The sequence below is a fragment of the Dendrobates tinctorius genome, unplaced genomic scaffold (genome assembly GCF_039654945.1).
Source record: "Dendrobates tinctorius isolate UK_male_01 unplaced genomic scaffold, ASM3965494v1 ptg000254l, whole genome shotgun sequence".
NCBI classification, from domain to species: domain Eukaryota; kingdom Metazoa; phylum Chordata; class Amphibia; order Anura; family Dendrobatidae; genus Dendrobates; species Dendrobates tinctorius.
Window position 1 is genome coordinate 11,228,257 of NW_027361921.1, and position 13,609 is coordinate 11,241,865.

The following is a 13,609-nucleotide window of genomic DNA, read 5'->3' on the forward strand; positions in this document are numbered from 1 at the left end:
GGGCGGCATTTGTTAGCACAGCTGAAAACAGCTTGGCTGATTAGAGAAGCTATAAACCTGACCTTCCTGTTGAGCTACTTGAGAGCATTACATTTGTTGGTTCCATTAATCTCTCAAAATGGCCAGAAAAAAAGTACTTTCATGTGAAACTCGACAGTCTATTCTTGTTCGTAGAAATGAAGGCTATTCCATGCGAGAAATTGCCAAGAAACTGAAAATTTCCTACAACGGTGTGTACTACTCCCTTCAGAGGAGAGCACAAACAGGCTCTAACCAGAGTAGAAAGAGAAGTGGGAGGCCCCGCTGCACAACTGAGCAACAAGACAAGTACATTAGAGTCTGTAGTTTGAGAAATCTACGCCTCACAGGTCCTCAACTGGCAGCTTCATTAAATAGTACGTGCAAAACGCCAGTGTCAACGTCTACAGTGAAGAGGCGACTTCGGGATGCTGGCCTTCAGGTCAGAGTGGCAAAGAAAAAGCCATATGAGACTGTCTAATAAAAGGAAAAGATTAATATGGGCAAAAGAACACAGACATTGGACAGAGGAAGATTGGAAAAAAGTATTATGGACAGATGAATCCACGTTTGAGGTGTTTGGATCACACAGAAGAACATTTGTGAGATGAAGAACTGGAAAGATGCTGGAAGAGTGCTTGACGCCATCTGTCAAGCATGGTGGTGGTAATGTGAAGGTCTGGGGTTGCTTTGGTGCTGGTAAAGTGAGAGATTTCTACAAGGTAAAAGGTATTTTGAATAAGGAAGGCTCACTCCATTTTGCAACGCCATGCCATACTCTGTGGACAGCGCTTGATTGGAGCCAGTTTCATACTACAACAGGACAATGACCCAAAGCACACTTCCAAATTATGCAAGAACTATTTAGGGAAGAAGCAGGCAGCTGGTATTCTATCTGTAATGGAGTGGCCAGCACAGTCACCAGATCTCAACCCCATTGAGCTGTTGTGGGAGCAGCTTGACCGTATCGTACGCAACAAGTGCACATCAAGCCAAACTAACATGTGAGAGGGGCTTCTAGAAGCATGGGGTGAAATTTTTCCAGATTACCTCAGCAAATTAACTGCTAGAATGCCAAAGGTCTGCAATGCTGTAATTGCTGCTAAGGGTGCATTCTTTGACGAAAGCAAAGTTTGAAGGAGAAAATTATTTCAAATAAAAATCTTTTTTTCGAACCTTATCAATGTCTGGACTAGATTTTAAATTCATTTGGCAACTCATTTGATTAATAAAAGTGAGTTTTCACGGAAAACACAATTGTCTGGGTGACCCCAAACTTTTGAACAGTAGTGTACACTAGGGTGACCGGATCTCATATGGGGGGAAAAAATGTCAGAATCTTGTTCGTCTGGACCCCACAAAACGATTCCCCTTTCCAGATATTGAGAGAGCCAAAATTTGAGCTCGATCAAACGACGTTAACCCGTGCCGCTCGTCGCTCAAAGTTTGAAAAAATCCAAATTGAGGTATTTTAAGATTTAGGTATTTTGCATAGTCTGTTAGACTATAAAGAATGTGACAACAACATTGCAGAAATAGCCCTGACCAAATTTTCGAACCATTTGTGGTATTTGAATGCAGAGTTGGTGGGATTATCGTTTTTTGATCCCACCATTACAGACAATGAAAAGTTGTTAATGGCTAATAAATTGCTCAGTAGCACAGAAGAACCATCAGAGCACGCTAACCTACATGAGTTGATAATTTTACATAGTTATCTAATCTATTCTAGAGCTTTTGTTAAAGTAGTTTTTGAAACGTCAGAATATAATGCTCGGCATTTGCTTACAACTTGCAGGACATATTGCTTTTGTTCTTCATCTTTTGTCAGAAGGTCGTTAAAGTCGGTTACTTCCTACCTATTTTAATTTTTCTTTCCTAACTTTTGGATTTACAACCCTAGCGTGCTCTGATGGTTCATCTGTGCTACTGAGCAATTTATTAGCCATTAACATCTTTTCATTGTCTGTAATGGTGGGATCAAAAAACGATAATCCCACCAACTCTGCATTCAAATACCACAAATGGTTCGAAAATTTGGTCAGGGCTATTTCTGCAATGTTGTTGTCACATTCTTTATAGTCTAACAGACTATGCAAAATACCTAAATCTTAAAATACCTCAATTTGGATTTTTTCAAACTTTGAGCGACGAGCGGCACGGGTTAACGTCGTTTGATCGAGCTCAAATTTTGGCTCTCTCAATATCTGGAAAGGGGAATCGTTTTGTGGGGTCCAGACGGACAAAATTCCGACATCGATTTTTTGCGGTCACCCTAGTGTACACCTTCCAAAAAGTTCAACTTTTGTCTCATCAGTCCACTAAGTATTGTCCCAAAATTTTTGGCGATCATCAAGGTGTTTTCTAGCAAAACCGAGGCGACTTTTATGTTCTTTTTGCTCAGCAGTGATTTTCATCTTGGAACTCTGCCAAGCAGGCCATTTTTGCCCAGTCTTTCTTACAGTATAATAGAGTAATGAACACTGACCTTAACTGAGGCAAGTGAGGCCTGCAGTTTTTTGGATGTTGTTGTGGGGTCTTTTGTGACCTCTTGGATGAGTTGTCTCTGTGCTGTTGAGGTAATCCCTGGGAAGGTTCACCACTGTTCCATGTTTTCGCTATTAGTTGATGATGACTCGCTGTGGTTCGCCGGAGTCCTAAAGCTTTAGAAATGGCTTTATAACCTCTTCCAGACTGAGCAATCTCAATTACTTTGTTTCTCATTTGTTCCTAGATTTCTTTGGATCGCAACGTGATGATTTCTTGATTTGAGAACAGGTGTGGTAGGCCTTTGTCTGGATAGGGAAATTGTACTCTGCTTCCCCAAAGACCTGATAAACCATAATTGATCTATATTTTAAAGTGGGTGAGAGGGGAGATCACTATAGTGCTATAGAGACTACAGCTGTGGTGTCCTGTTTGTTTTAGCAATATGTTTTATAGCCAGTACTCCGATCTCCATCTATTATCCCCCTATATGCAGTGTACCTGTGTGACTACTGCTGCTTATCAGGGACTTCAGCAGTGACATTGTGTCCACTGTTAAAGCTAGTGGTTGGCTACAGCTGTAACATGGCAGGGAAATAAGAGACCGGAGGCAAGCACCTGAGCAGTGGAGGACTTACCAGATAAGTAATGGTTTTCTTTCTGTATGGTTAAATTTGCAAAATAATTCAGATAGCACATCCATTTGTTTCAGTTTCGCAAAATGCATCATCCCTTCACTAGGTGTGCATGGATCATGAATACCCACTAGCAATGTCTTATTGATAAGTATAGCAGATGGTATATAATAAATATTCTCCTAAAAGCCAACTGAACTTGGTAGTGATTTTTTTCCTACTTTGGGCAAGCAAGTCAGTGGCCATGGCTTCAAATGTCAGCTGTTATGTAGCTCTGAATAGATCCAGTGTGCTTTCTTTGTCTGGAAGTTCTACACTTAGACATGGCGAGCACTCTAGCCTGTAGCATCTCTTCCACAATCTTGTCCAACTCTCCATACTACAGTTATAAGTTTGTAGTATGTGATGTCTCAATACTCTACTTGGTGAAGAGAAGTCCACAAATGATACTGTGTATTTCAGGGAAACCTGCTCTCCTCATTCAGGGATGATGCCTGCTTGTTGCCCTTTTCCTTTTCAAGGCGGTAATGTCACAATGGGGGCAGGCTATGCAGCGTTGAAAATCTTTCCCTCCCCCCCATATGTGCTCACCCACCTGTCCACTCTCTTTCCCCATGTGCTGACTTCTCTCGTCTATGCTCTCCTCTTTGACCTGTCTACCCCATGTGCTATCCCCCTTGTCTGTTGTTGTCTCTCTCCTTCCTGAGCTGTTATCCCCTCATGTGCTGTCCCGTTTGAGCTGTCTCCCCCCTGTGCTCTGTCTCTCTCACCCCTGTGTCTGACCGTGTACAGAACATACCACAGCTCCTGGGCAGGGGAGGAAGCAAAAGACAATACTGACACTACAGCAGGAGATCGCAGAGGATACATTTTGAGTGGTAAAATATTGTTTAAAAACAGTCAGTGAAATATTTTACGTCACAAAATGAATCCTCTGTGATCCCCTGCTGTAATGTCAGTATGGTCTTTTGCTTCCTCCCCTGCCCAGGAGATGTGGTATGCTCCACACACGGTCAGACACAGACAATTTTTAAAATGAACTTTCGTTCGTGGGAAAATCCCTTTAATGTGACCGGCTTACTCTGCCCGTCGCGGATCTGCCACCGGTATCAGCCGAATGATTTACTGCTCCTGTGCGGAATTCCGCTGGTGGTACCGCTCAAGAGGGTGAGTGTGAGGTGCGTATAGAGTGTGTGTGGTCTGACCGTGTTCCGCTGGTGGTACCGTGCAATAGGTTGGTACCATTAGCAGTTTCTATATTGAGACACCCATCACTTGGGTGTCCCAATATGGCGGTCGGTGAACTTCCTCTGCTTGGAATTCTGGGATACGGTGACATCTGGACAGAACAGGAAATGAAAACATTACAAGGCAGTTATATAAATAGATGCATATCTGTATGTTTGCATTACAAAATGTATTTTTAATTTCTATATTCGTAATTTAAATGTATTCTTTTGTATTTTTAGGGGAGCAGAATATGTATCTGCTAGAGAATGGATGAGGATTTGTTTTGAACTATTGGAATTGCTAAAGGCTCATAAGAAGGCAATCAGAAGAGCCACTGTAAACACCTTCGGCTACATTGCTAAAGCTATCGGGTAAATTTTTTTTTCTTGATTCTGGTTTTGACTATCTTTAACTTTAATGCTGCTGAATATATGATGTTATACATACAAATATAAAATATCCATTGTTTACCCCTTAATGACAGCTGATATTTTTTTTCACAGCAGTCATTAAAGAGGTTGTCCGCTACTCAAACACCTTCTCAATCACTAAACCCCCGCTTCCTCTGTAATAAAAAGGTTTTGTTACTGTGTAAGCCAGTTGAAAAAAAGATTGCTCTCAGTAGGAGAAACAAAATACTATATTTTTCAAACTATAAGAAGCAGTTTTCCTCCACAAATGGGTGGAGCATCTTATGGTCCCGATGTATCTTATAGAAATGTCCCCTAAGGATGGGGATGGGAGCGACTGTGGTGGAGGAGCTGGTCACCAAAGGCAGTAGCCGGCTGCTACGGCTAACAATGTGTCCACTGTTAAAAGAAAATTAATATTCACTGCTCTCCACGCCCATAGTCCCGCCTACCTCTAAGCACTGAAGCCAGCACCAAGAGGTGTGAGGGACTATGGGAGCTTGGAGCAGTGAATATTATTTTTAATAGCGGGCACACAGCCACCGGGCGAGCACGTGTTCCTGCTGTTATCAGAACTGCAGCAAGCAGCCTAGAAAGTGATAAATCGCTGGAATCCAGGTCACTGTACAATCATGTTCCTCACAAATGGGGTAGCATACGGCTATGTGCACAAGCTGCGGATTCACCAGCAGATTTTTCTGTGCGGATCCCCAGGTAAAATGACCTGCGGTTTGACACCTGGACAATGGAATAGGTGGCAAACCGCAGCGGAATCCGCAGAAAGAATTGACATGTCAATTCTTTCTGCGAATTCAAAACCGCAGCTTTTCCGCAGTGAAAAAACCGCAGCATGCGCACAGCGGATTGTAAATCCCATAGACTTGCATGGTACTGTACACTGTCTGCAGAACTGCTGCGGATCCGCAGAGGCCAAATCCGCAGCGGCCAAATCCGCAGCAAAATCCACAGCGTGTGCACATACCCTTAAGTATTAACACTTTTTTTAGCATTTTTTTCTCACCTGTCTAAAACTTTTGCATAAGATTTAGATAAATTGCAGACTTGGCCTTGAGTAATATGCACAGACCCTGAGCATCTAAATTTTTTTCTATGGAAGTGAGGTATATCTGATTGGCTAAAAGTGCGATGTAGCATAATGTCAATTTTTATGCTCTTTCCTATGAAAAAAAATGACTTTGCAAAATTGCATTGAGGTGGCTGCATATTATAAAGTGTCTTTAACAAAACCTGTTAATGCTTTGTTTGCTTTTTCTCTCTGCATAGGCCACATGATGTTCTTGCAACACTTCTAAATAACTTGAAAGTACAAGAAAGACAAAACAGAGTATGTACTACTGTAGCTATTGCCATTGTGGCTGAAACATGTTCACCTTTTACTGTTCTCCCTGCGCTGATGAATGAATATAGAGTGCCAGAATTGAATGTCCAAAACGGTGTGTTAAAATCTCTGTCCTTCCTCTTTGAATACATTGGAGAAATGGGAAAAGATTATATCTATGCCGTAACACCACTGCTTGAAGATGCCTTAATGGACAGGTAAAGTAGATTTCCTGCTAAGAGTTATATTTTCAATTAAAAAATGCAAATGTAAAGAAATGGCATCCTATTTATGTATGACCAAGGGTTATTCTCAATGTATGTGTTTAGCAACACAGCTTTCCAATCTCTTCACTTACTTGGTGCTGTAATGGCAGGAACTCATCATCGAGTGATGGTTCTGTTTCATTTTCTTTGTCCTACTGGTGAGTTTTGCTTGTTCCTGTAACAACACGTTAAAGGGGTGGTCTGTAAAAAACATTTATTTTCATCTTAAATATCTATTTAATGATTTAATATATTTTAATGAAAAAAATCCCTATCTCACTGCGTGATCTAACTGCTTTTTTTAATTTTTTTTTTTTTTACCTATTTGCTGTTTGACGCATTGCTTGAGAACCCCCAGTGCAAGCTAGGATACTCAAACGAGATGTCATCAGAGGCCATAGGCTGCAGTCACTGCCACAGCCTTTGCCCTTCCCTGAAATGAAGCACCATCAGTGACGTTCATTTCTGGAGCTATCCTAGGCCCTGCCCTACTGAGCATTTGTTGTTGGCAATTTCAGCATATGTTCAGTAGGATCTTGTCACTGCAATATGAAGATTTTAGGCACTTAGTGTAAAATCTTTCTAGGAGCCTTCCTTGGGGGACACAGAAAAACCATGGATGTATGTATGTTGCTAACACTAGGTAATAAAAAGTTAACTCCTCAATAGTATACACTCACGGACCGGAGCTAAGCTGGTCAGTTAGTGTTAAAGCATTAGGAGAAGCAACCTAAAATCAACTACAGCCTAGCCCAAGAGAGGCATTTAAAAAGGACAGGTGTTGTGTCCCCCATTGAAGGCGCCAAGAAAGATTTTACTGTAAGTACTCAAAAGGAAATGTACAAAATATTCCTGCCCAGGTTCGAAACCGCCAAGGAAGAAAGTACGAACTCTGTAGAACCTGAAAAAGCTAAGAATAGATAATTAAGACACAGCCTAGAGAGCTGTCGTAGAGACGTGACAACAAATCGACTAGTAGGCCACAGACCCAGATGAAGAAAGCAGGGAAAAAGTGATGGTGTTTTGTCCATTGCCAATGTGCATTTACAATGGCAGAACGAATCCAGTTTGGGAGACCATTGTGGTGACTAATTTGAACGTCTGAGGAATATGTTCTACAGGGAAGATGAGACGCACTTCAACCAATTACAGCATATAATAGATATCAATCTGGAGCACAAGAAGAACAGCGAGAGAAGGCCATTTTCCCGGAGAAGTGGGGAAAATAAAAATGGAACCACTATGGCCAAGAAACTTAGGAAGAGAAGAGAGACAAGATAGTACTGTTACATTTCAGACTCGCCCACGAAAGTGATTGTTGCCAAAAGGAACTTATGAGGAAAAAAAGGAAAAATGACTAGCAGAGTACGGAGAAGAGGTAAACAAGTCGAGCCATGTAACTGAAAAAAGGTTGCAACTGGGAAATATATGGAGGAGTCTATAAGAAGGTAGACCACTTCTACGAGTAGTACTAACTGGAGAAGGATGGGAAGCCCAGAACACCACAAAGTGAAAACTGCTGAATCGCAGAACCTGGAAGTAGATTGAAGAAACCTTGTGTCAGCGGATGAATGATGGCAATGATGAGTATGTTCCACTATAAATGAATATGGACAAGGACTGTCAGACGAGACAACCCGTCCCGAAGGTCTTTCGCAAGTTGTGAAGTGGTGGTACGTTGCTTACTCTGAACCTCTTAAGACATAGGCAGGCCTTGGTAAGTCCAGACCAGATGGCTCTGTCGAGAGTGGTGGAATCGGGTTTCAACTTGGAAAGAATGGAGAAGCAGGCGTAAGCGTAGTAGAAGCCAAGTGTTGAGAAACCACAGTATGAAGCCAGGAGCCATCCTGGAAAAAATGGTCCCGCTTATGGAAAGCGTACTGAGAAACCAAAGGCTTCTAGGGTAGCTCTTGACTCGCGCAGACCAGAGAGATGGAAGTCATGGGAAGAGAATAAGAATCATCACATGCGAAATCACTTTCCTTGATGTGAGCAACCACGTGACCGATAATCCTGATGAGGGTCGAAAACTGTTGGCAGTGGTCATAGAAAACAATCAATAGGCAATCTACTCGATGAAGTCCAAACATTCCAAGAAGGAATCCCGGAAGGGTGCCTGGTACAGGTAACCGGGTGTAGACAGCCGCTAGGAAAAAGTACTGACTCTGTGAACCACAAGGTCAGACTTGGCCAGGGATTCTGTGAGCTGGTATGGGCTATTCGAGTGTTATAGCGCTGATCCTAAGAGTGATGAGCTAAACACCGGGAGGGAAAGAACAGAATTATGACTTTAAATATGGAAAAAGAGGGGGACTCTCTTCCGTGATGTTCAGTCATCAGGGCCAGCGTTTAAGAGGCTCTCATACTTTAGATAACATCTTGTGCTTCGCAAGTTACAATTTCTGTAAGAAAAAAAGATAAATGCCAGACAAGAGGCTGAGGTAATGTGGTCACTCCAGGCTTCCTCGACCTTGCTGCGATCAGCCCCATGGGGATCATGGTAAATAAAGAATCTGACTACCTGGATAGTGGACAGAGCACTAGAAACCCTGCTATCAGCCATGTGGGTCATAGAGATGGTATGGCACTTGGACTGCAATGCAGATGTTCATGCGGTTAATGGTAGATGACTTAGTGAATTGGTCAATGGTATACCAAAAAGACAATAGCCACGGTACCTATTGATGACGCACTGACTTATTAGATAGTGGACACAGCGCCCTTTGACCATCGTCGTGATCAGACTTGTGGTTCTCAGCAGATGGCAGTTCTGATTCACTGAATAGTGAACAGAGCACGTACATCACGGAGCGAGCGGTCATGAGGATTGTGGTAGGTGGATGATGCGTCTGCCTCAATGGGTAGCGAAAAGAATCCTTGCGTCGCTGTTACAGTCAACCATGAGGTACCTGGTAGATGGTGCCTCTGACTCACTGAATAGTGGACAAGAAACCTGGACCGCTTCTACCTGTTGGTACCTGATAGATGGTGCTTCTGATTTACTGGACTATGGACCTTGGACAGCTGCTGCAATTGACAATACGGTATTGGTAGATGGTGCTTCTGACTCGCTGGATGGTGGACAGGAACCTTGGACCACTTCTGCAAATGACCATGGATTATGTGATGGTGCATCTGACTTTCTGTATAACGGACAGCGCACTAACATGATGCTGCCGATTGACCCTGTGATACCTTTTATCTGACTTGCTGCTTATAGAATACAGGTGGATGTGGGCATGGGAAAACCCACTCCATTGCTGCGGTCTAGGATTGTATACTGTGGTCGGCTTTGATTTAAACATTTCGAAATGCGACCCCTGAAGGAGGGAACGTACCATAGAGGCAGCGGCCAGGCGCTCCCAATAGAAAGGCCCTTAAAGGGAATCTGTCACCCCTTTTTTTAGATATCATATTATATCATTCAATTGTCACATAAGGATTCTCTTAGTACTTTTGCTTCCCCCTGACCCCGCACCTTTCATGCATAAATACCTTTTTTATATCGGTTCAGATGTATGTAAACTGCCACAGTCCGGTCCGCTGGGCGGGGCTTATTCAACTGCTCCCCCCTCCCTGTCTTGCTCCACACAAGAAGAAATGCGTAGAGCAAGACAGGGCGGGGGGAGCAGTTGAATAAGCCCCGCCCAGCGGACCGGACTGTGGCAGTTTACATACATCTGAACCGATATAAAAAAGGTATTTATGCATGAAAGGTGCGGGGTCAGGGGGAAGCAAAAGTACTAAGAGAATCCTTATGTGACACGCAATTGAACGATATCATATATCATCTCAAAAAAGGAGTGACAGATTCCCTTTAAGTAGTTTGCATAGACAACCATGGAAAACTGTCCGGGAATCCTGTGTCCTGTTCTGCTATATCCTACTGAATTGTTGGGGAGGGGTGATGTGAACTCCTGGAGGGATTAACAATAGCAGGAAGGGCTTTGTTAATTTATGATGTGGGATTATGGACAGATCCCATTTAAATTGTAAAAAATTTAAACATGTTACCAAGACTGGAGGTGGAGGCCATGACTCTGCTTTTTATAGACATGTCACCGGGGGATTTGTTGAGGCTGTGTATATCGAATCTATGTAATGGCGTTGAAGAAAGGAAGATGGCACCTGGGGGGGCGGCATCCAAAAGAGCTTTCTAGGTTCCCGAGTCGCTAGGGAGAAAGATGTGGTGTGATGGGTTGAAGCCGATGGGCATGGAGAATTGGAAAGCCAATACGACCAATTGGCTGGGAATAGCAGGGGTGTGTCCCGACTGCAGGAGCAGGCATCGGGCCAAGCCGAGGATTAAATTTATAGATCCTGCCAACAGGGAGAACCAGGTCAGCGTTGGGACCGCGGCTGGATTGGAAACTTAATAAAGACGAGAGGTGTCCATGACCTGGGACCCACAAACCTTTTAATTAAAGTATATTAGAAGATTAGATTATGACATTATATACAGACATTTAGGATTAAAACAAATGTTTGCTTCGGACCACTTTTAATTTCAGTGCTGTCAGTGCACAATCAATTGATTTGCATACAGCGATAATTAAGCCATTAATCAAGCACCCTGCTCATATGAGCCACATATGATTCTGCTGACCATGTGCCGCATTCCAGGATCATTAAGGAAGACTATAAAAAGAGACGGTCAAATCAGACTAGATGGGAGGAAATAATTTACAGTCTAAAGTTACTTTGAGCAACCCAACATGACAGGTTCCCTTTAAGTCTATTTACCTGCAGGCAAAGGGTGTAAGAGAGGTGTTGGTAGTGTTTCGGCATGCTCAAAAATGTGCTTGAGTCGCTGCAGCATTCAACCTATCAGCAGGATTTTACTCAGTAAATTAGACACTGTCAGGCTGGAGCTGTTATATTGATTAAAATGATACCTTGGTTGGTGAAATCCATCTTGTTGTTGTTTAATCTTTATTTGTAATTTTTGGTTAATGAGAATCCCAATTCTGCGGGGTGGCCTGTGGGGGATCTTTATATAGTGCTCTGCTTACATATTCAACTGTATGGGCTTATCACAGGTCACTGATCTCTAAGTGACCTGCCCCCTAGTTTACAAACTGCATAGAATATTGTGGTAAAAAAAATTAACATTCTTCAAAATGGCGCCGACACCTGTACTGTAGCATGATGCAATGGCTAATATGCAAATATTCATTTATGATTTAGTCATATAATATAATATTGTTGGTAGAGAAAAAAAATATTTTAATAAAAAATGGCGCTTGCACAGTAGCATCTATCGCAATCCATTTTACTGGAGAAAAGAAAAAATTAAATCCATCAAGATGGCGGCGCCTGCGCAGTAGCATCTATAGAAACGCGATAGATGCTACTTCGCGGGCACCATTTTCATACAGATTTTTTTTTCTCCCCACAATGCTATATGACTAAATCATAAATGATTATATGCATATTAGCTATTGCATCATGCTTGTGTTGGCACCATTTTGATGAATGTTTTTTTTTTTTTTTTTTTTACTACACAATATTCTAATTCTTGATTTTTACCGATGTGTGATTGGATTTATAAAACCTAGTCGTCCGCTGGAAAAAAAATAGCACATGGACATATCACACAAATGTGAAAATGTAGTCTGAGGGATTGAATAAATAACAGTATTGCTCCATCATTCAGTACAGATCAAAATAAATACTGACCGTGATCGCTGACGTCTCGTCTGATTAGAGTTGTCTTCTGTTGGTGGTTCTCCATTTGGTCAGACCTTCATGTTGTCATCTCCCAGCCATGACTCGTCTTATTACACTAATCACTGCAGCCCTGAAAATAACAAGGTCCCATATATACACATACATACACTGCGCCCCTGACTACATACAAGTATCCCAGCATTAATATGCTATCAGCCACACTTTGCACAGAGTAAGCAGTGTTTTACAGTACCAACAAAGTAAATGAGATTCCCCCTGAAGTCTCATGTACACTTTGCTTATTTTTTCGTGGCACATTTGCAGCAGATTAAAATCTGCATAGTGTCAATTCTTGCAGTCTTTTGGCTGTATATTTCACCCATTCTAATGAGTTGGTGAGAAAATGCAACAAAAACACATGTAAAAACCGTGGCAAAATCACATTTTATGCAGCATTCTTCCTGCCAACACATCAGTATTTGCATCCGCTATTTGCATCAGTATTTTTCCTGCAAATCCTGAATGTGTATATTCAGGCCTAGTCCCCTGCCTTTGTCCTCCCTGCACAATTCATTATAGGTTTCTGAAAACGTCATAATGAATTTTGGAATGGGAGAATACGTTATCAGGGTATTATAATGAAATGGGATAGCGTCTTCTCCCACCTTTCAAATCATTACAAAGTAGTGTCCTTTCCCCTTCCTCAACCACTCACCAACAACTTTTAAGTCCCTGATAGCGTGGTAATGAATTGAGAGGTGGGAGAAGACTCGCTCGGGTCCATATAATGAATTGTGTGGATGGGGAGGATGCTATCGGGACCTTGTAATGAATTGTGGGGTGGGTGAGGACACGATCGGGGACTTAGCATCCTCCCCCACCACCCATTAATTTTAAATCCATAGGTAGTGTCCTCCTCCCCCTGTTTATTATAAGTCCATCCCAATCCCTCACCCCCAACACAATTTTTCTCTTCCCAATGTATTAAAAAATATAATAAAATAAACTAGCTTCTTCTTTTTTGGGAACTTTTTCTAAATGATACAGTTGCACTCTGCATGCTGACGTCATCAAGCCGCACACATTTGTCACAGAGAGAGCCAGGCTGGAAGCTGAAGATTGATTCCTGCAGCTCCTTTGCAACTTTCTACACTAGGCAGCGGAGCAGCAGGATCTTTCCTTGCTTAGCACTCCACACATGATGAGAGCAATCTAGCCACGGGAACCTCAGTGCCTTGAGCTCTGAGCAACAGTCTAGATTGCCCTCATTATTACCACCCTACAATGACTCCCTCCATCTCCAAGCCCTGGTACAGGTCCACCCATGGTATGTCTGCCCCTACTGGTGAGGCTTCAGTCACTGCTCAGTACACGGTGAGAGGCCGCTATATGCTCTCACTAGCAGTTGATGACTGCTCGCTCTGCTGGTGCATCAGTGCAGAGCCGACTGTCAATGTTCTCAGGTGTGCTTACAGCCTCCTTTCACAGGTCTGTATGTGGTGAATGAAGCAACTCTGGCAAAAAGACAACTGCTCCCAGGTGGAGTAAAGTTAA

At 42.6% G+C, this 13,609-nt stretch overlaps 1 protein-coding gene across 3 annotated transcripts in view; it reads left to right on the forward strand.

Moving 5' to 3' along the window:
- Nucleotides 1-13,609, forward strand: part of SF3B1 (splicing factor 3b subunit 1) — a 255,916-nt gene that overhangs the window by 222,098 nt on the left and 20,209 nt on the right. For all 3 annotated transcript variants that reach the window (XM_073558156.1, XM_073558157.1, XM_073558158.1), the window contains 2 exons: nt 4,610-4,741; nt 6,065-6,337. In XM_073558156.1, the coding sequence (XP_073414257.1) occupies nt 4,610-4,741; nt 6,065-6,337 (405 nt within the window). The remainder of the gene's footprint in view (nt 1-4,609; nt 4,742-6,064; nt 6,338-13,609) is intronic.